Here is a 26,923-nt window from a genome sequence, read left to right as displayed (position 1 = left end):
TCCCAGAGTCTGGGGGAAGAGTGAAGAGGCACAGAAACCATGTTGCTTGAAGTCCAGTGTGAAGTTTCCACAGTCACTGATGATTTGGGCTGCCATGTCATCTGCTGGTGTTGGTCCACTGTGTTTTCTGAAGTCCAAAGTCAACACAGCCATCTACCAGGAAATTTTAGAGCACTTCATGCTTCCTTCTGCTGACAAGCTTTATGGAGATGCTGATTTCATTTTCCAGCAGGATTTGGCACCTGCCCACACTGCCAAAGGTACCAAAAGCTGGTTCAATGACCATGGTGTTACTGTGCTTGATTGGCCAGCAAACATGCCTGACCTGAACCCCATAGAGAATCTATGGGGTATTGTCAAGAGGAAGATGAGAGACACCAGACCCAACAATGCAGATGACCTGAAGGCCGCTATCAAAGCAACCTGGGCTTCCATTACACCTGAGCTGTGCCACAGGCTGACTGCCTCCATGCCACGCCACATTGACGCAGTAATTCATGCAAAAGGAGGCCCAACCAAGTATTGAGTGTATAGAAATGAACATACTTTTCAGAAGCCTGACATTTCTGTTTAAAATATCCTTTTTTTTATTGATCTTATGAAGTATTCTAATTTATTGAGATAGTGAATTGGTGGGTTTTTGTTAAATGTGAGCCAAAATCATCACAATTAAAAGAACCAAAGACTTAAAGTACTTCAGTCTGTGTGTATTTAATTTATTTAATACACGAGTTCCACAATTTGAGTTGAGTTACTTAAATAAATGAACTTTTCCACGACATTCTAATTTATTGAGATGCACCTGTATATATAAAAAAGTTTTTCTATTTTATTCTATTACTCCAGTCTTCAATATCACATGATCCTTCATAAATTATTTAAATACTGATATGGTGCTCAAGAAACATTTATTATTACCTATGTTGAAAAGAATTGTGCTGTTTAATAGTTTTGTGGAACCTGTGAAACCTTTTTTTTTTCTCAGAATTCTTTTATGAACAAAGTTCAACAGTGTTTATTTGAAATAGATTTTTTTTTTTTTTGTAACAGTGTAAAAGATTTTACTGTCACTTTTGAACAAATTAATGTATTGTTTCTGAATAAAAGCATGAATTTTGTTTAAAACATATCTTACTGTTTGAACAGTGCAAGTTGTATTGACTTTGATCCTTTGGTCACTTTCTGCTGTTTTTTTTTTTTCTTTTTTCTTTTTTTCTGCAGGGTATCCTGGAGCCACTGAACAGACAGAGGTTAGAGGAGAGTGAGGGATGTGATTCCAGTACACTGTGTGTCGTTGAGAGCAAAAGGGAGGCGACTCCTCTCAGCAGCCCTCCCATTTCTCAGACTAGTGTGAAGCCCACCATCCTCCTCCTCAGTGAAGATGAGGACAGCCCATCCATCCTAGACGAGATCGCACCCCCAGACACCCCAACCTTCCCTATGGACTTCAGTAAGACAGACTCAACTTTGAGCACTTCTGTTGACAATGATGTCACAAGCTTAGAAAGCAAAGACCCTGGAGTGACCATCTCCAACATGACACGATCGGACTTCATCCCAGCATCCCAACCTGCTGTTGTTTTCATGAGCGATTACACCACCATGGAAATCTTCCAGCAGGTCACTATGACTGCGATTCAGGGTCCATCCATCCAAACAGTGAATCCAGAATTTGTTCCTGTACATCCAGGGCAGGATTACATTCGGCAATCCTGTTTTGCAAGAAATAGACAGTCTGATAACTCATCAGGGGCATGTAATGGTGCTGAAGTTTTGAACCCAGAAATCACAGTGCTCTGAAATGCTTTTATCCAGTGATTTACAGAACAGTTACAAAGACAATCACTCTGGCGCAACCCAAGTTGCGGAGCTGCGTTTAAGGGTAAAAAATTCATTGTCCTGTTCTTGACTGAGCTTTAGCCACTACTCAACGCCTCCAATAAAATATGGAATACGTCACTTTTAATGGCAATGGATTGGACCCAAGGCTCCGAATTCTGAAACACCAGTGTTCATGACAAACACTCCTACTGTACATCAATGACACAGCCCTAGCTGTACCTTAAAAGGGCTGTTCCATCTAAGGCTAGATTCACACTGTCAGTCCAAATCCATTTATTTGTGTATCCAATTGGAATCTGATCTAAATGATTGACTGTCCACACTGTGTATCGCAACTGTTCAGATCGTATTTGCAAAGCTGGGTAGTAACTGATCATTTGTAATCTGGATTACATAATCAGATTCCTAAAATTAAATACTTGTAATTAGATATTATTTTTTAAAATACTTATAATCAGACTACAGTTACTTTTTATTGATTACATGATTAAATAATATTTACAAAATGTCAATAAATTAATTATACTATTTTAACCAAGTTTTTAACTACCTTTCTGGACGTCAAAAGGTGCAATGACGTTGCTGCCTATGTGTGGATCAGATACCCTTGGATTTCATCAAAAATATCTTAATTAGTGTTGGTAGACCTACAGCAAAAAACAATAGCAACATGGAGGGGTTTTCAATACAGAAAACTTACAACATGACAATCTGTAGCCGCAGTGCTACTACTACTACTTATGAGGCAGCAGCAAAAACGTAGCAGCTTTATTCCCTGCTACTGCCTCCGGCGGTTTAAAAAAAAAATCAGAGGTGTAGGCCTACACCAGCCCGATTAGCAGTATAAATTATATTTTTCCACTCAACCTGCACTTCGCAACAATGCAACCTTGTTTCTGCAATGACTTTCAGCGTGTTTCATACAACTACGTCTGACATAGGCTACTGTATTAATGTGGCGTGAGAAAGTGACAAGCCTAAGGAAAAAAAACTATACGAAAACTGATAAGAGTGGTCAGAGTTAAAGACTTCAAGAAATGTGATTTGAATAGGATTAATATATCTCGATACAGATTTGTAAAAATCATATTGCATTTTTTTTTTTTTCTCATTGCTGTTCACATGATAAATATGATTGGATTCCAATAGGTTATGCACAAAAATTGGATTTGGACTGACAGTCTAAACAAGGCTTAAATTATTTCACCTCAAAAATCTACATTTTGACATTTATCATCATGTTGTTTCAAACCTGTATGACATCTTTTGTGAAACACAAAAAGATATATTTTGAGGAATGTCTTAGCAATTCTTTTTTTCATAGAGAGCAAGTGAATGGGGCCTGAAAGTGTTGAAGCTTCAAAATGCCAAAAAAAGCACCATAAAAGCAGTTCATGCTGCAGTACTTGTGTATTATATTTTAAGTGTCCTGAAGTCATATGATCAGTTTAAGAAACTTAAAGTTATCAAATAAACTTTCCCTTCCCTTGTATTTGCGTTATTCAAACACTGGGCCTTGTTTTAAACATCAGCGATGTGAAAATTTTCAGTGAATAAAGTTGCAATGTAACGGAAGCAGTGACAGTTAATCTGTATTGTGACACATCAAAGTGTAGTAGATTATTGTAAGGAAAAAATGTAGGACAAGATTGTTGGTTGTTGATTGGATTTAGGCAGATCTTAATGCAAGCTTGATTAAAAAAAAAAAAAAAAAAAAAGGTAATATAAATAAAATCATTCAAAATAAAATCAAAATAATGCATTTACAGTATAGATTGTATTTCCATTTCATGCCAACTTTTAGACTGTTTCTTACACAAAGCTATTGCATGACTTGCAATTTAGCAAACACGTGGTATGGACCACTTTTATGGCACTTTTTAGAGTGTAAAACCCGTTCTCATTTACTTTCACTGTATGTATTTTTTTTCTTTTATTTCCTGTGAATGTATAATAAACATATTTTTACAATATATCATTCTCTGCATTCACGTTTTTCATGTTTTATATTTTAAATTCATAAGGACTTTTACACATACTACTTAAAGGGTTAGTTCACCCAAAAATGAAAATTCTGTCATTAATTACTCACCCTCATGTCGTTCCACACCCGTAAGGCCTTCGTTCATTTTCGGAACACAAATTAAGATTTTTTTGAGATATTTTTTATGATATATATATATATATATACACATTTTTATCCCCCATAGAAAGCAACATAATTGCCACATTCAAGGTCCAGAAAAGTAGTAAAGACATTGTTAAAATAGTTCATAACATTAAGGATGAACCACTGTAGTCACGTTTACTATTTTAACAAGGTCTTTACTACTTTTCTGGACCTTGAATGTGGTAATTATGTTGCTTTCTATGGGAGATAAAAAATAAAAATAAATAAATAAATAAAAAAATAAAAAAAAAAACTCTCAGATTTCATCAAAAATATCTTAAAGGGGTGGTTCATTATGATAGGGGTGGTTCCTTATGATTTCACTTTTTTAACTTTAGTTAGTGTGTAATGTTGCTGTTAGAGCACAAACAACATCTGCAAAGTTACAATGCTCAAAGTTCAAAGCAAAGGGAGATATTTTCTTTTAAAGAATTCTGTAGGGACTAAAACGAGCTTCTTCCCGGGTTGGTGACATCACAAACCCTAAATTAAACTATACCTGTTCTATCTTCATGCAGCATATATTCTCTGGCTCTGTAGGCATCTTACAACAGTTCCCACACGAGCGATTTATAGATTATCATGACAGAATATGCTAATCAATGACTTTAAGATATCCCACATCAGCTACATAAATTAAGCAACTAACCATTCAGAAACGTCCTGTTGCATTCTACATGTTGTCACTTCTTCTTGAGTCTCTCCATCATTGTCCGACTCTGGTTTGAACATAAAAGGCTGAACAGTTTCTGACATATTCAGTGAGTCTTCTTCATGAGGTAATCGGCACTGCTAACACTATGTGCTAACACGAGCTCTTGAAACCCCGCCCTCTTCTTAGTCGCAGCAGCTCATTTGCATTTAAAGGGACACACACAAAAACAGAGCATTTTGCTCACCCTCAAAAAGTGACAAATTTAACATGCTATAAAAAATTATCTGTGGGGTATTTTGAGCTAAAACTTCACTTACACACCCTGGGGACATAAGAGACTTATTTTACAACTTGTAAAAATGGCATTATATCACCCTTTTAATTTGTGTCCCGAAGATGAATGAAGGTCTTACGGATGTGGAACGACATGAGGGTGAGTAATTAATGACAGAAATCTCATTTTTGTGTGAACTAATCCTTTAAGACTAGGAACTTAGCTTGGTACTCGTCCTGTGCCGCCAAATGCACCTAATAACTCCGATAAGAGGAGTTTTACATGCACAGGCACCACTCACATTTTCTTCATACAACATGAACAGTATAGAAAAACATACTTCAGTAATACAGATAAATTGGAAGTATAACCTCTTTAATGTCAATGTTATGTTAGGGAAAATCTTTTATACATGTATATCTAAACAGATGAACAGAATCACACCGCTCACAAATCAATATAATTGAGTCACTTCGTTCTTATTCATATTAGTTCTGCTGCTAACAAGTACTGTATATAATTATATATACCCACTTACAAAATTAGACTGAACAAATAAGACTTAATATAAAAAATAAATAATATTCAGAAGTTTTATATTGTAGTTAATGAGACAGCAGCCACTGTTAATAATTTTACTGTGCTCATCAATCGGTAAAGGCTTCTTAGAAAACCTATTAAAACATCAGAATATACTGTATGCCACACAACAATACTTGTATGAAGAGATTACTGTAGGTCTTTGTATACACTGGTTCAAACAAAATACTGTTAAAAAATAAAGATAAAACTATGCATTTTACACAAGCTTTGCTATAATGCTAGATAAATAACCCCTTTGGACTTGATTTACACAGGTGTTAAATATTCTGTTGCCACGCAGTCTCTGTCTAGGCACTTTTAACATGCACTGTGCTTCTGCACAGTTCACTGGGAGTGTTATTTTACACATGTACTAATTGCATTTTTGTTTTTTAATTTAGTAAACAGAAATGATGGAAAAGACCAGGTAGAAAGAGTGAATCTCAAGGTACCCCAAAATCAACTTCTGCCATTATTTTCATGACAATTAATCAAACCCATTTCCACTTTTCAGCACACACACACACACACACACACACACACACACACACACACACACTTACACACGCACAATAAATTAAACAAAAACATCTGTGGCATTTTACATCATAGCAATGAGAATTCTGGGGAAATTGTGCTTAAATGTCATGAAAATAATCACAAATAAACATCCTAAAAATAGGCTTCATTGTCTTTATGCAAAATATATCATTTTGATTTTGAGGTAAAACATGACTTCTTTTTTTTTTTTTTATTTACACTAATAATAATGGCTTTGTTTTAGTAAGATGGACCAGAAAAAAAAAAAAAAACCACACAAAATAGCATAAAATTATATCTTTCCACAAAAGTGTAAACACAAAGAGACATGCAAAAGAAAACAAATGCAAAACGGATTAAAAAAGTGACCTGAATACAAGCACCTCCGTTCAACATACCGAATCTCTCCGCACAGTCTAGATCTATCCAAAACTTTACATTTTCATCCATATGAATATCATATGACAGGTAGCATATTCACAGCAGTAGAAAATGTTTTCAAAAGCCTACAATCACACAGCAATGGACGCAAGGGAAAGCACTTTAAAAAGTGAGACAGTTGTTACAGTATGATACATGATGCTGTGCTCTCCAGACACATCATCACTGTACTTGGCATTATGGGTACATGTTGATCACTCAGCTGGAGAGAGATCATCCTCCTCAGCGTAAGTGCTTATGTAGCTGCCGTTGAGATGAGCTCGAGGAGATCTGTCATCACTACCCAAAGAGCCTGACCCGTCCATGTCACTGTCATACTCCTGGTCCACCTGATCGTAGCTCCTTTCCATCTGCAAAATGAAACCATGATTTAGAAAAGGGCAAACAACACTTTCCATTCAGTAAATCTGACTGAAACCAGATTGAAGTCGGCATTCCACTGGCTGCAAGGTTCGTTTAAAAAAACAGTTCAAGAATCTCATGGGTGTTAATAACCCTAAGTCATTAATTCCCACATGTAGTAACATTACTTTAAGTATACACTACTGTTCAAAAATGTGAAATCAACACTTTTAATAAGCAAGGATGCATTAAATTGATCAAAAGTGGCAGTAAAGATATTTATGTTACAAAAACAATTCCATTTTAAATAAATGCTGTTCTTTTGAACTATCTATTTTTCAAAGAATCCTGAAAAAAATGGAACAAAATATGAAGCAGCACAAGAAATAAGAACTGTTTTTTGAGCACCAAATCAGCATATCAGAATGATATCTGAAGGATCACATGATCCTGAAGGCTAGATTAATCGCTGCTAAAAAATTTGCTTGGCCATCACAGGAATAAATTACATTTTAAAATATTATAATAGAATAGAAAACAGTTAAATTGTAAATAATATTTCATAATATTACTGGTTTTACTGTATTTTTTTTTTTAAATGAACTATTAGCCAATACAAATGATTCATGTTTTAAAGGGATAGTTCACCCAATTGAAAATTCTGTCATTAATTACTCACCCTCATGTCGTTCCAAACCTGTAAGACTTTCATTCATCTTCGGAACGCAAATGAAGATCTTTTTGATGAAATCTGAGAGCTTTCTGTCTCTGGAATCCACTGCCGCTTCGATAACAGCTACGCAACTGACACTTTGACGCTTCAGAAAGTTCATAAAGAGATCGTAAAACTAATCCATATGAACTGAAGGGTTTAGTCCAACTTTTCTGAAGAGACTCGATCGCTTTATATGATGAACAGATTTAATTTAGACTTTTATTCACATTTAAACATTGATCAGCGAACATAAACAGAAGCTCAACAGAAACTGCTTGACGCTGCACGAGAACAAACCTCTTGCGGAAGCTCAAACATGCTTCGTTGGTATGTGAATATAAGCCTAAATTCAATCTGTTCATCATATAAAGCAATCGTGTCTCTTCAGAAAACCGCTTGATTCATATGGATTAGTTTTACAATCTCTTTATGAACTTTTTGGAGCATCAAAGTGTCAGTTGCATAGCTGTCTATGGAGGGTCAAAAAGCTCTCAGATTTCATCAAAAATATCTTCATTTGTGTTCCGAAGATGAACGAAAGTCCTACAGGTTTGGAATGACATGAGGGTGAGTAATTATCAATCAATGCATCAAAAAATGATTATTGAAACGCTACACCCCTAGGTATTACAAAAATAATTTTTGATGAAAAATAATGATTTTTCTGTAATTGATGCATTGAATATTTATTATCAGACTGATACTTTGATATACTAAGTAATCATGTCAGAAGTGTTTTCATCAGATGGCAAAAATGTCAAAAAGATAAATCCTGTAAGAACGGTTCACGCTTTATCAAAAAGATGCCACATTTAGAGGAAATATAAAAGCTTAGCAGTAAAAACGGTCATACTGATAGTTATCGGGGGCAGACAAGCATGAAAAAGTCTTTAAAAGTCAATCTTTGCAAGAATCAGCTGTGATCCTCTGTTTCTTATCTATAAAAACTAGAGCAGCACACTGCGATACAGCTGAGCTACATGTTGTGCAAATTATTTAATCTGAACGTGCAGTGAGCTCTTTGAGGTGCACGAGGAACAATGAGTCCTCCATCATAAGCATTAGGTTTAGAGTTTTCAAACATCACTAATATAATTGCAAAAGCATCAACGAAAACCAGTTATTGATCCATTGTGTTGAATCCAGAAGAAAGTGACAGTGGTATACAGACTTATTGACATTAGCTATTCTAACACGACGAAACCCACAACTATCTGATTACCACCACACTGTTTAACTGTTAGTTAGTAAGCCTCCAGAGTTTAGCTGTACCTGGTAATGACGTAGTTTCACAATGTGAACAAAGTGATTGTACTTACATGATGCTATAAACAAAGTATGACACAAAGATTTTCTAGGAACAACTCTGTAATATGTGTTAATTTAACGTTAATATTAAGGGCGTTACCTAACCTCAGACCAACATTTTTGCATCAATCCACCAATACAAATTATTTTTACTGAATGAAGGTCAATGCGTGTGTAAATTGAGCTACTTGTTTAAAATAAAAATCAGACACACCAGTGAGGGTTTAGATTTATGGTCAGAGTCCCTGCTTTTCCTCCTGGACGTTGAGCTCTCCATCCTTCCCCTGCTACTGTCCCATCCTTTATCTCTCTTTTTATCTTTCTTGCCTCTAAAAATGGACAGGAGAAATTAAGATTTTAATAACGAACATGATGATACACTAGTGTCAGAGCCAAACTGTCATACACAGTAAACCTTTTTGATGGTGATGGTGACCTGGCGCTTCGCTTTGGTGACCTGGATCGAGATCTACTTCTTTTTTTATGTCTGTGAGATAAAGAAGGAAAAAAAAATTAAGTGAATCTAAACACACACAATTTTTTTTTTGGGCAAATATTGTTAAAAACTTTGTCTTGTTTTCTAGTAAAAATGATCTAAACACCTTTTTTTAAAAAAATAATTCATACATTAATACAAAAATTGTATTAAAGGTGCAGTAAGCAATTTCTGAGAAACACTGTTGAAAGTGGATTGGACCGAGCACCACAACACACTTCTATCCATTCAGCAGTAAGGGGCAAGGGATTTGACTGTTACATAGCATGTTCGTGAATTTGGGGGCGGAGCTATAAAGATGGGAGTGTCATACTTTTGGGTAAGGGTGCGTTTGTTTTGGTGATTTCAAATATCAACAGCGTTTCTCAGAAATCGCTTACTGCACCTTTAAAAATTGTTTTTATAGAATATTTTGAAAAGGCAGTAAGGCTGCATTGTCCACCAAAGCATTTTTTCCTAAGGCCAGCATACTTTTTCAATGGGAGCGCATGCAGAGCGTTTCAAAACAGCAGCAGCATGACGAGGCACTGAGCCTCTATTTGACGCTGAGCACTTGCCGTTTTTTTCCGAACGCCGAGAGTTGAAAAACCTTCTGTGCGAGCGCTCCGAGACAGGGCGGACAGCAAATTATACTGTGGGATACGCGCTTTTAAACGGTCAAATAGCCTACATACAAAAATGTCAAAATACCATTTTGGTAAGTATCCTCGTAAACACAGTCGGTTATGTCTTAAATGAATGTAAACAGATGAGAAAGAAAACGCACGTGTAAGCTTTTCAAGTGACAGCAGCTTAATAAATCTGCTGCAGTCATTAATGTTAATCAAACAAAGATCACCAACCAATAATCGTGTTAAAGGGATCACCCAAAAAAATAAAATTACATTAGCTTATACACTTGCTGTATTTACATCATGTTTGCATTGTTAGTTATGGTGAAAGCATTCGAAAGAGTGCAGAAGTCGTGTTGCAATGACGAGATCACTGCATCACATGATTGACAGAATGTCATCAGACAATGCTCATCGATGCAACCTTTCATGTGATGGGAATAGATCTACATATATTGCAATAATCAACATTTTTCACGGTTCGGTAATCTTGAAAGTTGTAATTGTAAAAAGTAAAAGTATTCAAGAAGGTTCCACATTCAATACTTATTTCAAATGCAAATATGTCATCCAATCACAGCAGTGGGAGTTTACATTGAAGTCTCACAGCAGACATGCCCCTTAAAACAGAGCATTCAAATCAGAGGGCTAAAATCAGGGTAGATATTGTATCAACATTTTTATATTCAGAAACAAACTATCTGTGAAATTAGATACTAGTAATACAGATATTCCATATCACAGAAACCAAATGTTCACTGGCTAAAAACGCTTTGGTGAACACATGGCCTAAGGACCACTTTGAAGAAGCTCAAATAAGACAGTTCTATATTGTTCACAATTTTGGTCACTACATAATTCCCACATTTCCATTTGTGTAATTTCATCTTTTTGCGGAGTATATTTTATCTTCTAAAATCTGAAAAAAATTGAGAATGAGCAGGTGTTTCTTTTTTACTGGTACTGTAAATGTATTATTGTTCTCATTTCATTAGCAGATTTTTTTGCAGGTTTAACAAGGACACTTTCTTCTGACCTGCTTGTACTGCGGGAACGTCTGGAGCCAACGTAGCCTTTGGAAGGCGTCCTTCCCTTTTTGTCCCGCAACCTCTTTTCATCCCAGTCATCGCCCTTCCTAACTTTACCGTCCTTGTCCTTCCTTCGGTCCCTGTGTTTAGGAGACAACATTGATTTGATAATTTTCTTTTTTCTTTTTGGAGGGGACAAAATCTGAGAATAAAGTGGCCAGTGTGGTGGTGCAGGTTAACCTGGAATGAGATCGACTCCGGCTGTGTTTCCTTTCTCGGGAACGTGAGCGTTTCCTACGGGACCCACGTGAGTCGTTCACCCTCTGCCGTGATCTCTGGGATGGGCGTCCCCTTTAAACACCATTGATAAAATAAGTTATTTTCCCATTGCTACAGCAATGCATAAATTATTAACATTAAATTTAAGTGAAAATTATGTCTAATTATACAAACATGTGTATGATTCAATTTAGTTAGTTTGACTAAGGCTGCGTTTACACAGCAAGTCCTCATGTACAGATCTGATCTTTTGACCATATCCGAATTTCGCCCTGCCTGTTTACATTCACTTTAGACACGACTGATATCCGATATCTGTGTTTACACTTTACTATGAGACATGGTTGACCCTTGGGTTTTGAATGGCTATACTAAAATTATTCATAATTCACGTCGGGTGATAATTTGCTAGCATGGATAAGTTAAAAGCTGTCATGGATGTTTCCAGCGCAAAAATCTGACTGAACAGATATAGACCAGAAAATAACTGTAATTTTTGTTTATTTCAGTAGCACAGTAAGATTTCATTTATTTTAATGAATTTGAAGGAATTAGAGAGAGAGAGAGAGAGAGAGAGAGAGAGATTGTGGGTGTGAATTACCTTTTGTGCGTCTGTATGTAATAGTGAAGCTTGTTAGTTTACTTACAAAAACAGCGAAGTTATCACCTGATTGCTGAGAAATAGCCTATAATGTAGTGCAATTTAGTGCAAGCGTATACAGGCATGTTTGCTTCATAATACGACATTAAAAAGCTATCTTTGTGGCCAAATTTGTCACCCTCACCGTGTGATGGCTTGCAATTCCAAGGTGAATCGGATATACGTTTAAACGTAGGTCAGATGTCCAAATATCGGTTATGTATCTTATTTAAAAAGTCAGATGTGAGTAAAAAAAAAATAATTATTTTTTTGTGCCAGTGTAAAAGAACCCATCCAAAAGACACATTTGAGGATTCACTAATTCTCTCAATAGTGTAACCAACAGTGTTTGAACAGAATGTTATTTCTTTTCTTTTTTTTTAATAAATATTTGATAACATACTATAACTATAACATACTATACTTACAGTGTTTAATTTATTTTAATAAATGATACTGTTATTTTTAAAATAAATTATATTATCTATAAGTTACAAACAATAACAATCTACAATTACAAACAATATTACATAACTACATATAGTTAGATATTCCCCTTACATAACTATATATAGTTAGATATTCCCCCTTAAAAATAGGGTAACTTGTGTAGCTAATTACTTTTTGAATAAGATTGACAGTATTTTATACTGTGAGTAGTTTGTAGCTTAGCAAGCTACTCAGCTTTTATGAGTTAACAAGGCAAGTATGTTTAAGTGTGTGTAATCTACCTGTGCCTTGACCTGGATCGCTTTTTTCGTGAGTGTGACGGGGAGCGAGAGCGAGTTCTTGACCTTCTGGAATGTCTGGATCTACTGGATGAGCGATTTTTATTGTCTGGAAGACACAATCAAAACTCTCATCAATTAAAAAGAAAAACATTTTGAGAAAGCATTACTGTGTGTGAGTGTCCAGGTTTGAGAGGGCAGACCTGGCTCAATGGCAGCAGCAATGGTTGACTGAGCCTCTCGAACTTTCTTCATGACGTCCTCCAGCTCTTTGGCCGCAGCTTGTGGCGTGAGCTCTGGAGGCTTCACTATGGCATTATTGGAGTGGTTAATTCTGGAAAAAAAAAAAAAAGATTATTTTATGTTGATTACTTACTATTTAAATGCATATTACTGAATGCTAGCACACGGATGAAATAGGATGCACAATGCTGGTGAGTTGTCTTTCTCAGTGGAGAACACTCACTTGAGTGGCCTATCACCAAACATGACTCCATTAAATGTAAGTGCTCGTGCCACTGATTCCTGATCAGAAAACTCCACAAAAGCAAAACGTGTAGGTTGTGTTTCATCTCCCGCCATTCTAACAAACTTCACATCTCCCACCTGCTTGAAGAACTCGAGGAGCTGCTCTGCTGTGGTGCTCTACAGAAGAAAGACAAGTACAACATGTGCTTGAAAGACAAAAGAGAATCTTGCGTCAGTTTCATTATATCCATTTTATTTACATCAAGTTCACGGCATATTAGTAAATATTCAAAAAAGCGGAAATAAAGAGCCTAACGAGAATTTAATATTGTGAATAAAGTGTTTAACGAGTATTTAACAGGCCTATAACTGAAACTGGATGTGGTGTTCTCGCGTTGATCGGATTGGCTGGCACACCAATTTTGGCGCGTGCAGCTCATAATGTTACCATGTAACCATGGCTCCTTTCCTGTATCTTGAAACACATCTTTACTGATCAGCAGGTTGAATATGATTAGGGTTAGGGGTGGGCATTAGGAATAGAGACAAGTAATGACCCAATAAGGCAGCAGCCTTTATAAAAACTGATTTTGTCAACACTGGATGAGGCGCGACACGACTAAAGTCAACTGATGTCCCGTTCTATTTCTGACAGACTCCAAGCACTTTTTTCATTTCAGACACAGGGAACAAATGGATATGCAATGATTGCTTTGACGCATCCAGTGTAGACAGCCTCTGGCTGTTGCGGCGTAGACATGATGCAAGTATAAATAGCATCTAACACTATTTACACTTAGTGCAAAGAAAATACTTTCTTTTTTGCAATTTGCACTTGGGGTTAAAAGCTATTTGCCTCTGCCATAAATTCTAATTCATTATCACATACCTGTGAATTCAAATTGCCGACATACACCGTCCTCCTGATCTCGTCAATTTTAGAGGGATCAACATTACCCATGAGCGGAGGTTGCGAAGCGATTGCACTCAGAGCCGCCACAGACGTGTCCAAACTAGACTTCAGGACTCCCAGATTAGCTAAAGGAAGACTTCGCTGCCCCCAAATACGACACACGTTAGTGTCTTGACAATTGACAATTTGGAATTAAATATAGTACATCTGTGGCATGCAGTTTATGAGTATATGTAGGTGATATTTTTTCATCATTCAGTAAAGGCCGGAATACACTACACGATTTTTAAAATCCAAATGGATTTTAAAACACTAGGCATCATACACTTGTCGACTTTGTAAATGGTTGCAGGGAAAAACTGGGCTTAATACACTAAACCACTTTCAAGTCGTTCCAAAAACAACTCATGCAGAAACACGCACCTCGTTGTTAGGAGACGCATGACAAATTAAAACTAAATCAGCACAAAATCCTCCGACTGGATGGAATCACAATTGGAAGGGAAAAAAAACGAAATTTTGTGTCAAATCTGTGAACGCCATCTGCCCAAAATATGCAGACTTGCTATTACTTTTAGCAACTCCTCCAAACATGCAAATCAGACTTCAAAAATCTGTGCAAAAGTTGTGTAGTGTATTCCAGCCTTGATTTGTGAGAGTGTGTTTTTACGTTCTGTAGCGTAGCAGGGCTGGGAATGGGCAGAAGTCCTCCTCCACTCATCAGGCTGGCTACGGGTGCGGCAGGGGCCAAAAGCGAGAGCGCCTTTGCCTCTTCCGGGATTTTTCCTGAAGAACAAGAACAGTGGCATTAGAGTGGCCAATGGAGACATCTCCAGCTGCTTCTCCTACGACCCAAGATTCAGAGGAGAGTCCTCCAACAGCCTAGCGCTCTAACACCCACCCTGAGCATCTCCAACCCCGACCATGAACAATCAAACAAACTGAACTAGCATAGCTACTCTCCTTTTACTATCAACACAAGACATACTGTAAACAGGATGACTGTTGCACAAAAAAAACAGAGAAAAGAACATTGTGATTTGTCCTTTTCTCTCTTTTAAAAAAAAAGATCAGAACAGAACATGTAGAGAATGAGTTAACACTTTATGGTATGGGTCACCTGAACTGGAAACATTTTGGTCATGAACCATACGATATCAAGCATGGGCGCTTTTCTCCCTGGGGCGATCGTGTCGCAGTGTTGGAAAGGGTGTGCAACACAAGACAACCGTTCATGTTGGCTGCATCACACTAATAGCACATAGAACATCAGATACAGAAAAGAAGAACATTTTAAGTGTCTTTGAGAATTCCCCCCTCAAACTGTCACCCCTGAAAAGTGTTGCCTTCACAATAAAGTTAACAACAAATGTCATTTTTCCAAATACGTTTTAGCCAGTGTTGGTACAAAATATATATATACGCATGCTCTGTGCTTACAGTGATTATAGTAGTCATGGGTAAACTGTTTGTATATCTGTCTGTGATATACAGAGTGAAGAACTAAATTAAAATCTCAAATATGACGTTCAGCCACTTCAGTATTACTCTAAAGTTCCCCAAAACCATGCAATGGTGTGAGCTTTTTAATAAGAACTGTTCTAATTCATTACAGTGAACTGAACAACAGTGCCTTGCAAAAATAAGGAATTCTAAACACGCACTACTAGCAGTTCTGTCATTTTACTGAATTACAGATCCTATACTGGCACTGTTAGAAAATTTTAGGGCTGCACGCTATTGGAAAAAAAACTGACGTGATATTTTTTGCAATATAAAAAATACAGGAATTTTCACCAGATGACTTAAATTTAAACCAGCTCAATTTAAAAATGATAATAATTCTACAATGATTGGGGTGATTTTTTAGAGAAGTGTATTACATTAGCTTAGAAAATAAAAATAATTTTAAAAAGCTGAATATTATTATTATTTTTTTTTTTTTTTTTTTATGCGAACCATCCTTTTAGGGCTGAATTGGGGTGGGGGTTAACAATCTTAAAATTCAAGAATGTTCTTAAAGATTACACAAGTTTAAAATCTCTTTCCTTGAGTTTTCAAAGGCCATATTCCTGCCTTTTTGATATATTAAATAATAATTATTATGATTTAGTGATGTTTAAGAATATTACTAAATTAGAATTAATTAAGAATTGTCTATTAATTACTTATTTAATATTAATTAAGAATATTACAAAATATATTGCAATAATTTTATATGAGTATTTCATAAAATAAAACTTCTTAATACTTTTCATAAAAATTAACCAAAAATTTTATAGTACATCTGTATAATTTACAATTCTAATATTTAAATCTTCATTTCTTCATTTTTGAATGTTAAACCATCGGGCTTCAAACCATCGTGTAAATAAACAGTGTTGCGCTTCACTCTGAAATCCATAGCACATTATTTGCTTTAATTAAATCGCAACCTTTGCTATTTGATATTCGCACTAAGCCATATCGTAATGTCAATTTTATTTCAATATATCATGCAGCCCTAGAAAATATGCATGTTTCGTTTCAACTTAAAAACTGAAGCTTATTTTTCCTTTGGCAGGACAGCAATGCCAAAAACGAGGTGAAATTATCAACTAAAGATGAAATTTAATGCTGTCATTGATGCAAAAAGTATTTTAGGAATAATAAGAATAACTAAGTATTTAAGAATATTTAAGAATATTTTCTTGACATATCTGACAATTACTTTTATGCTTTGAAATACGAAGAAAAATTTGTATTTCAGTAAGCATAATTCAGTAAAAACAGAAAATTGATGTCTGACTACTTTTGTGAGGCACTGTGTGGTTATATTGATGAAAAAATATATTATTTTCCAAAGTAAAACCCTGAGCAGATCAGTGGAGAGGAGCGAGAGAAAGAGAGAGAGGAGGAGATCTTAATGCATTAGACATCAGTAACAGCTGCCCTTGTACCGTTCAAACTTCCCTCCAATACTGGGCGTCAAGTCAACCTGGACAGCTTTCAAAGACAGGCAAAGGGTGCAACTGTGGGATTGGGGACGAGGGACAAGGGGACAGGAAAAGAAAAAAAAAAGAAAAAAAGAAAAACAACACAATGAATATGCAACTCTTCTAAGAGGCAAAAAAGGGACAACATGAGAGAGAAATAAAAAAAAAAAAGGAAATGAAAATAAAATAAAATAAAATAAAAAGAGACAAGGTGTCCATCTCGGAAGGTTCAGCGGCTACGCTCCTGGTCACATTCCCCCCTTGAAGGCAGCGTGGGCCCCGGCGGGTATAGTGGCTTGGAAAACAAAGCCTTGAGTCAGGCTAGTGTAGTAGTGTAGCCTGGGTCACTCTAGTCATCTGATATGCACACATAATCAACACAGAAAAAACATACAGAAACCAAATTAATCAACGTAGTAAGCCATCCAAAACCAAGTCACGAGGACAAGCATTTCAGGCAAGAGGGAAGCTCTCTTAGATACCATGTTTTTCATAAATACGGATGTTTACAGTGAAAGAAACAAGTGGTTAGCCAGTGGTTGCACAGTAGACTTGAGAAGACCTCACTCTTTCACCTCATACCCTGTAGTCTACTCTGCTTACGAATGCATGTTGCATAATCTACACTTTGCATGAAAAGGGTACAAAAATAGGGCTTGAAACTACTTAAAATGAAGTGATTGAATGTTTCTTGGTCAGTGAAACTAGACACTTAGCCATCTTCTTCAGGAAGGAAAACTAAATTTTTTATTTTCTATTCATTTTGTATGCGGTTGTGGCACATGTCTAGTTTAAAACTTTGATTAGTGTTATTTTATGTTTGCCAATAAACAATAGCTAAACAAATTAAGCAAATAAAATGTATACAAATACTAAATTACACCATCATCACACAATTGTGGCCAGCTAGTTTTGATCTGTTATTTTGAGTTATAATGTAAATGTAAATGAATATATAATAATCTTAATAATCTATAATAATCTTAATAAAATATAAATACATAACATACTTCCCATTAATTCAATGTTTTTTTTTTTTGACTGAAGAATTGAGCTTAACTAATATAGGCAACAATATGACTAAAAACTTGTGTACAGACATTAGAGGTGCTGGACATTTTGTGCAATTTTTTATGTTAGATAACACCCAATACATCTCACTCAACAGAATAAAGGCTTTGCGGCATTATAGTGTTAAAAAATTTGAGGGACAAAAATTTAAAAGGGTTAAAAAATTAAAAAGGGACACCAAATCTGTACCTTATTAATTGAACTTGACAGAGTTCCTGTGAGCTAAACCACTGGAAACCCACCTCCCAGAATGCTTTAAATGTCTCCCTATTCAACACACTTAAGAAGCTGAATCAGGTTTTAATTAGCGAGACATCTAGAACATTCTGGTAGGTTGGTCCTTAGTACTGGAGTTGAGAAACACTGAGCTAAAGCATCTAATGTTTTAGCAAACGAAACCTCTCACAATTCACATATAGCAAGCAACTCAATTTCAAAATTCAAAGCTATATTCACCAGGCAAACAAGTATGGACAATTAATAATAGCTTCAAACAATTAAGCAGTTACCTATCATTATTTTTATGAACGCATACTTCTAAACCAAGGGCCACTAAAAGGATGGGGTATAACAATTCACTCTTAACAGAACCTGTTTTTTTTTTGTTTTTTTTCCCAATTTTTCAAAAGTTACAGAATTAACAAAACCATGAAATTCAAAAAAAAAAAAAAAAAAAAAAGTGTCAAAAATATTTGGTAAAATGCAATGAATTATTAGTTACACACAAAAGACTAGGAGTGTTACTTAAAGAAATAATCAAATATGTTCATTAAAAATGTAAATAAATACATTTTCAAACTGTCAAAAAATACACATTTTAAACAGTTCTTTCAAGACATTTCATGGGAAGTCATGGTGTCTCTTACTTTCAACTGATTGGATTTATTAGTTGATTTATTGTAATATTAACATTCAAAAGTTTTGGGGTCTGCAAGTTTTTTTTTCCTCGAAAGAAAGAAAAAATGTATTCAGCAAAGATGCATTAAATTGATAAAAAATGACATTTATATATTTATATATTTATATACATATAATTTTATATATATATATATATATATATATATATATATATATACATATACATATACATATAATTTATATATATATATATATATAAAAATATAAATGTTCTCTATAAATGTTCTCGTGCTTGAATTTTCTATTCAAAGAATCATAAAAAAAACCCTATTATGTTAAAACCCTATTATGTTAAACCCCTATTTAAAAGGCAAAAAAACAAAGTTTAGCAAAACACTGAAAGTGTGTTCACAAGTCCTGATGCTGATGCTGAACACAACGTATGATCTTAATCACCTCCATCATTTCCACATCCTTCAGCTCAACTGATAAACAAGAAAGCTGGTGTCAATCCACCCACCTCCACTGAACTCACAAAATAAAACAGAGCTGATAGAAGTGATACCTCAGCACATAGACTCATGGTTATCATACAAATCTGGGACACAAAAACACACAAAATAATGTCAGGAAGCCAATTATGGTTTGTTCTTCTCAAAAGTTTGATTTGCAGTCAGATAGTCAGTGTCATTCTATAATCAGGCACACAAATGTAACACGCATGCAATCATACTAACCTTCAGCGCAGGGCACAACAATCAAAGCTCTGTCAATAAAAACAGTGTTGGTTAAATGTTGTGCCACACCAACACTGGAAGGCTCTCGATACTTTATGTAACAAACTTTGGATGAAAAGGAAAGAGGTGCATTGCTGAAAGAGAAGAAAAACAAGTTATTTAATTTCATTTTTTTGTTAAATAATATGTTGCAAATGATTGTTGTTTTTTCTGGTCAGTTATGAAAAGGTATATAAAGATATAATCTTTGTAAAGTCAGCAGCACTGTGTCTGTAAGGCTGATCTTAAAGGGTTAGTTCACCCATAAATGAAAATTCTGTCATTATCATTTACTCACCCTTATGTTTTTCCAAACCTGTATGAGTTCCTTTCTTCTGTTGAAGTAAAAGGAAGATATTTTGAAGATTGCTGGTAACCAGACATTTGACGGCAGCCATTGATTTGGGAAAAAAAAAAAACTATGGAAGTCTATGGCTACCGTCAAATGTTTGGTTACCAACATTCTTCAAAATTTCTTCTTATGTGTTCAACAAAAGAAAGAAACTAATTTTTGGGTGAACTATGTGGAGTTAAAATGCTATGTAACAGCTATGCACAGTACTGTAATAAATTAATGTAGAGGATTTCCTCTGTGGTTCAGTTGACATCCAAAGGAACTAAACGGTTCTTAATGAAACTCAAAAGAAGTTTCTTTTTTTTTTTTTTGCATATACATAAATCTACTTTTAAGGCAGTGAAATGCTCTCGAAAATGGGGTTATTATGGTTCTGATTTTTTTTAAATCTAGTTTTTATGTTAGTTTTATTTTACTTTCAATTCAGTTTCATTATTACTACAGTTTCAGTTTACTTTTTAGTACGTTTATGCAGTATTACATGAGCGTTGCTGTTATCAGCACGTGCAGATATCCAGAACATCATGATCATGAGAGTGTTTTTGAATGAATCAGCTAACTGCAACGATTCAATAACTTGCAATAGAAAATACTGTCACAATATTATAATCAGTTTAGTTTTTACAATTATGCTAAAGAGTTCTTTTTTATTTTTAATGAAAGTCTTCATTTCTCTGTTTTGAGTTTACAACATTAACACTATTCAAAAGTCTGTCAATTCACCTTTTAGAACTTAATCTGTTCTGTACACACACACAGTTCAGTAATTTATGGGAATGACAACCACATTTTACAACCAAATTAACAAAAAAAATTCAGGTAGCAACAACAGCATTTACAAAAATTCTATGCAGCGCGTACGGAAAGTAGGGCTGCAACAACTAATCGATAACATCGATAATAATCGATAATGAAAATCATCGACAACAAATGTGATTATCAATTAGTCGTGTCTACCCACCATGCACAAAGAACTTCCTGCAGTCGCGTTAAATTACAGCACTGAATAATGCATTTCTATGGACAAAATGCATCTAAAAATAGTGGAGGAAACAGAGTGAGCTGCTGCGGGTAAGGTATGTGATCCTTCTGTAGGTGGATATAAGTATATATCTATAAGTGTTACAAATTCATGCAAGTATTTCCATTTTGCACGAAGGCTCGCCCTGACAGTCTGCGTTAAAACTTCAGACTCTACTGAATGCAAAAATATTTATTTTGATCAAATAACTGTTGTTGAAAGTTAAATTTAGGTTTAAAAGTCAACATGTAATTCAAGTATTTTATGAGAGTGGTAACTGTAAAGCGATAACAGTATGTAACTGAATATAAATGTAAGACGTAAGTCGGCCACGTCAGGCTAATTAACAATTCCAAGCTTGACATATTACTGAAATGTTGAAAGTTTATCATAACATTTACTTAACAGATGCCATAAGGATTTTAGGATATAAACATTTTTTATAATATAGAAATTTCATTAGTCACCAATGTCAATATCACAAAAAACTACTAGCCTAAATAAATAAAACTCAAGCTCACTGAAGACAAGTAAACAGTTAAGCCATGCACACACTTAATGACTGTAAGGCCGATTATGAATGTAAATTGATACTTATGACTGAATACTCAAATGTGTCCAGTCAGAGCCAGTTGCGTTCAGTCAGCGATTACAGTCGGTGTTCAAATTCCGTGTTTATGTATTTAAATCTGCTTCAGTCGAAGGAAACAATTGCTGTGTTGAGTACAGTCTTAGAATGTTTTAGCTAGTCGTTAAATGTGTGCCCGGCGTTAGGTAAGAATAAGAAACTAATTACAAGTAATAGGACAAAAAAACTACATGAGAACAAATAAATAATAAATGTTATAAGCATTGTATAAATTAATCAAATGTATAAAACACAGTATAGTCTTCATTGTGTAAATTAAATATTTACCCGTATTAAAGTTACAAAAGTGGAATAGTCAAGAGCAGTGAGAGATTTTCTCTCTTTTGTTGTTTGATTAATATGAATGACAGACAGAAGAAAAATTAAACAGCTGTTGCTTTAAGAGCTGCCCAGGTCCATTATACTGTAACAAGTGCGCTTAAATGACTGTGTTTATGAGGATACTTGCAAAGATGGGCATTTTGACACATACACAATACATGTATATTTAACCGTTCAAGGCCAATAAAGCACCAAATATAACTCATGCACTCTGTGAGCAGCGGATGTGTCTGTGTCTCTCATACAGCGCTCAGAAACAATCTCTTGCGCATATGGAAAAATTAGTTGTCTTTTGCTGCTGACTGCGATTCAAAGGCTTAAAATCACTTGTTTTAAACAGCAATGCTTAAAAGCGCATGCACATTATAAGTTTTCGTGACCACGCAGCACAGCAACCTCACGTGAATAAGTAACTTAAGAAGGCGCAAGTCTTTTGATGTCATCCACCGTGACTGCCCTGCAACCCCCCTCCCCATACACACACTTTCAAAAACTCATCGGATCTAGACAAAAACACAATAATGACCTATTTTGGATCAAAAGCGGCAAGTTCAAGGGAGTGTGCTAAAGTGTTCTTTCAGTGCAACTTGCATGTTGCTGTTCTCTTATTAGTGCAAGATTTCTCTGCTTTGCCGAATCATGGGTAATGTGTCACTCTTAAAAAAAAGATGTTTGTTGTCACAATTCTATTTATGCTAAATGGTTAGCACGAGCACCGATGGTGTGAGGACCCTATTGTAATTGCTCAGTCAATTATTCTTCTTCTCCAAAATGAATCGCATTTTTGATGGTCTAAACGTGCTCGAAAACTCATGAAACTTTGCACACGCATCAGAAGTGGTGAAAATTTACGTCTGATATGGGTTTCAGAATTAGGTGTGGCAAAATGGCTCGATAGCGCCACCTACAAAATTTTAATTAAGCGCCCTTCGCGCTACGTTTCACGTACAGGTATGACATTCGGTAGACATATGTAACATCCCAATACTTACAAAAAAGCCCCTGGGTGCAAAATCTGAAAACCCAACAGGAAGTGAGATATTTTAAATTTTCTCTGCAAAATTTTGAAGGTTTTTGCCATTTCCACACGTTCTACTTTAACGAACTCCTCCTAGAGCTTTAATCAGATCAACATCATATTTAGTCGGCCTAATCTAAAGGCCTTTGAGATGTTAAATTGTGAAGATCTAGAGTTTTCGCCGAAGGGCGTGTCCGTGGCGGCCTGACAAATTTCGATGTTTCACCATGAAGGAGGAAGCTGTTGTAATTCAGGCATACAATGTCCGATCTGCTCCAAAATTCACATGTGTGATAAGAGTCCTGGCCTAAAGACATCTATCTGCCAATATTCTGTTAGTCATAGCGCCACCTGCTGGCAACAGGAAATGGCATGCTTTACACTGTAATTCACTCCCAGAAACATTTCAATATGCCACAAAGTACCAAACATACTAGAAACACGTTGCATGCAACACTTGGCTGAGTGCTAATGTATGCAATTAACGCCACGAAAAAGGAAGTTGTTGTAACTCAGGCATACAATGTCCGATCTGCTCCAAACTTCACATGTGTGATGAGAGTCCTGGCCTGAAGACATCTACATTGCAATATTCAGTTACAGTCAAAGCGCCACCTGTTGGCAGCAGGAAGTGTGGCACTTTGAAATGACTTTCACATATTTCCCTATACTCGCTTACATGCATGTCACCCACTGTTCACTGATTTCCTAAGGCCAATGGGTGGCGTTGAGCCCGGGTGCGAGGGCCTTTTCATCGCTGCTTGCAGCTTTAATTTGTGTTTGATTTCTTTATCTATTTAATCATGTTTAGCATGAATTTCTATTTATTAGTGTATTCAACTAATAAATGTTGTATTAGCATTAGTCATTTCTGCTACAATTTCCTATGTCAATAAAAAATAAAAGATAATAAAAGATATTATAAGACCAGGCAGATAGATGGGTTAACAAGCATGATATTAATAAAATTTAATATCAATGAAAATATATAATTATTAAAAAGGTTCTTCATAACACCATTAAGTCTATTTAACACTTTCAAAGCATGGATTTTTATGGAACCTTATAAAAGGGGTTCTATTATGCGCCAAAAGTACTATTCTACTATTGTTACAAGCCAAGGAATCTTAATCTGACACTGTAGCCATTTTTCTTAAAGGGTTAGTTCACCCAAAAATGAAAATAATGTCATTTATTACTCACCCTTATGCCGTTCCACACCCGTAAGACCTTTGTTCATTTTCGGAACACAAATTAAGATATTTTTGTTGAAATCTGATGGCTCAGTGAGGCCTGCATAGCCAGCAATGACATTTCCTCTCTCAAGATCCATTAAAGTACTAAAAACATATTTAAATCAGTTAATGTGAGTACAGTGGTTCAATATTCAATATTAATATTAATTATAAAGCGACGAGAATATTTTGGTGCGCCAAAAAAAACAAAATAACGACTTATATAGTCAGTGCTTCCCACAGGTTTGAAATATACTTGCGGTGGTAGCCGGGTGGAAAATCCTCCTATTACCCATGGCACAAAAAACTACTACATGCGAAAAACAACAAATAATATGTGATTTTTAACAGTATCTTTATTTATTCAAATTAATTTTAATTACATAGCCTACTATTACATTTGATTACATACTAATATTATGCATTGTTATGCACTGTAAATTATGCAAAATTACAGCATTTAAATGAAGTTCTCCTTGCTTTTTTATGTAGTGTCTCTCAGTGAATGGGACAGATTTTACTAGTAAAATTTATATAATGAATAATATACATGTCAAATAATGTTCTTAGTCTTTTCTTCCTGTGGGGGAGACTACAATAAATTACTATAAATTAAATGGAAATCAAATTAAATACAATTTATTGTGTAACCAAAATACTAATAATGCCCAGAAGGAAAAAAAACTTAGCGTGTGACTTTTAATTATAAACAAGCTCGAAATACACAGGGACTCTTATTTTGAAATGTCTATACAATTGCGGGCTGATCCTTCAGATGAGAGAGATAAAACGTGCACTCTTACAACCGTCTAAACATACTATATAAAGGCCATAAAGTAGACATTGTCTTAATTCATCAACTAAAGTTCATTAGCAATCGCTTGGCATAAATGTGTGCTATGTCAGCGGGAGTAAACAGTTCTCGCGCAAAGAACAAGCAGGTACGAAATGCGTAGGGAGATTTTCCACTACTTAATCGATCGCAGATGGTTTCATTATCTTGGGCGGATACAAAATTATAAGAGGATAAAAATAATAAAAGCATAAATGTATCTCCAAATATACTTGGGCCGCCGTTAATACACCTGGGCGGCCCGCCCAAGTAAAGTCTATGTGTGGGAAGCACTGATAGTGATGGCCGATTTCAAAACACTGCTTCAGGAAGCTTCGGAGCGTTATGAATCTTTTGTGTCGAATCATGTTTCGGATCGTGTTTCAAACCGCCAAACTGCTGAAATCACGTGACTTTGGCGCTCCGAACCGCTGATTCGACACAAAAGATTCATAACACTCCGAAGCTTCCTGAAGCAGTGTTTTGAAATTGGCCATCACTATATAAGTTGTTTTTTTTTTGTTTTTTTTTTGGTGCACAAAAAATATTCTTGTCGCTTTATAATATTAATATTGAACCACTGTACTCACATGAACTGATTTAAATATGTTTTTAGTACATTTATGGATCTTGAGAGAGGTAATGTCATTGCTGGCTATGCAGGCCACACTGAGCCATCGGATTTCAACAAAAATATCTTAATTTGTGTTCCGAAGATTAAAGAAGGTCTTACGGGTGTGGAACGGCATGAGGGTGAGTAATAAATGACATTATTTTCATTTTTGGGTGAACTAACCCTTTAAGAGTGTAGATTTTCACCAATCTGATAACATGATTATTTGAAAAAAATTGTTGAAATGTTGTGAAAACATACATCATATACCAAGTTAACATTCAAAATCAATTCCCCTATATATGGAAAAAATTACGGAACCAGACTGTTGAACGCAAGCATACGTGTAGTTCAGTAATTGAGCATTGCGTGGGTTTATGGTAGTGCAACAAGTTTAATGACAGATACACACACAACATTAGATGATTTCAAATTGCACATAATCAAGCTCTAACAGCGTGGAGGGTTCACACAGTTTATATCACTTGACATTGTCATTGCTATGTGAGCTGTTGGTGTGTGTGATATTTGTAAGATATCATACTTGTCTTCTGATAGTGTGTGTACGCATGGTGTTGGATGTGCGTACAGTGTGTGTGTTATTAGCCGTGTTTGAAGTGTTATGGTGTGTTTATAGTGATGATACTGGTTGCGCAGGTGCGTTTAAAATGTCGTGTGTACGTATGTATGTGTTTAATGTGTGCTTGTGTACGTGTGATATTGTGTTATCACTATGAAGTGGTCAGCAGTGTGTTTGAGATGTGTATGTCAGAAATGTATGATGTGTAAGTGTGCGTATGTTTTGTTTTGACTCTCTCGGACGTGTGTGTGTGTGTGTGTGTGTGTGTTATGTATGTATGATGTATATGTGGTGTTGTTGTTGTGACTCACTCAGGCGGGTAGAGTCGCAGCTCCTCGATGTCCCCCAGGAAGCCGAACAGAGTTCTCATCTGATCACTGCTCACCGCCGACGACAGATTAGTGATTTGAATCACGTTCGTTCCAGGCATCCCGTTCATTTCAGAATGGACAGAGGTTCAATACTCTGAAAATTAAATAATGCACCCGAGTGGTCAGCTCTCGGATAGGCGCTGACCTGCGGGAAAACTCGTTAGCAGGGAGCGCTGCGGACAGCAGCCAGGGGATGAGCTCTGCTTACACAACAGC

The 26,923-nt window shown here is 35.7% G+C and overlaps 2 protein-coding genes across 10 annotated transcripts in view; one reads left to right on the top strand and one right to left on the bottom strand.

The window, feature by feature from the left end:
- LOC127512101 (leukemia inhibitory factor receptor) overlaps positions 1 to 6,082 on the top strand; it is a 28,809-nt gene extending 22,727 nt beyond the window's left edge. For all 5 annotated transcript variants that reach the window (XR_007930126.1, XM_051892710.1, XM_051892709.1 and 2 more), the window contains one exon: positions 1,222 to 6,082. Coding sequence is in view for 4 of the 5 variants with exons in the window: in XM_051892710.1 (XP_051748670.1) it covers positions 1,222 to 1,800 (579 nt within the window). In the remaining variant the exon portion in view is untranslated. The remainder of the gene's footprint in view (positions 1 to 1,221) is intronic.
- srek1 (splicing regulatory glutamine/lysine-rich protein 1) lies at positions 5,300 to 26,923 on the bottom strand. 5 transcript variants are annotated; one of them, XM_051892716.1, is made up of 14 exons: positions 26,648 to 26,666; positions 19,674 to 19,807; positions 16,972 to 17,364; positions 15,153 to 15,283; positions 14,703 to 14,818; positions 14,009 to 14,173; positions 13,118 to 13,296; positions 12,855 to 12,985; positions 12,655 to 12,760; positions 11,245 to 11,355; positions 11,013 to 11,144; positions 9,276 to 9,356; positions 9,084 to 9,198; positions 5,300 to 6,854 (listed from the first exon to the last, which is right to left on the bottom strand). In XM_051892716.1, exons 4-14 carry the CDS (start codon positions 15,181 to 15,183, stop codon positions 6,699 to 6,701), a joined length of 1,323 nt encoding a protein of 440 aa, XP_051748676.1. In that variant the 5' UTR covers positions 15,184 to 15,283; positions 16,972 to 17,364; positions 19,674 to 19,807; positions 26,648 to 26,666; the 3' UTR covers positions 5,300 to 6,698. The 5 variants fall into 5 exon arrangements, with proteins under 5 accessions (XP_051748676.1, XP_051748673.1, XP_051748674.1 ...); XM_051892713.1 differs by lacking the exons at positions 15,153 to 15,283; positions 16,972 to 17,364 and having other exon boundaries at positions 26,648 to 26,922; XM_051892714.1 differs by lacking the exons at positions 15,153 to 15,283; positions 16,972 to 17,364 and having other exon boundaries at positions 9,285 to 9,356; positions 26,648 to 26,921.

Source organism: Ctenopharyngodon idella, chromosome 5 (assembly GCF_019924925.1).
Source record: "Ctenopharyngodon idella isolate HZGC_01 chromosome 5, HZGC01, whole genome shotgun sequence".
In the NCBI taxonomy this organism is placed as follows: domain Eukaryota; kingdom Metazoa; phylum Chordata; class Actinopteri; order Cypriniformes; family Xenocyprididae; genus Ctenopharyngodon; species Ctenopharyngodon idella.
Note: the sequence above shows the minus strand (reverse complement) of the source record. Positions and strands in the feature narration are given on the sequence as shown.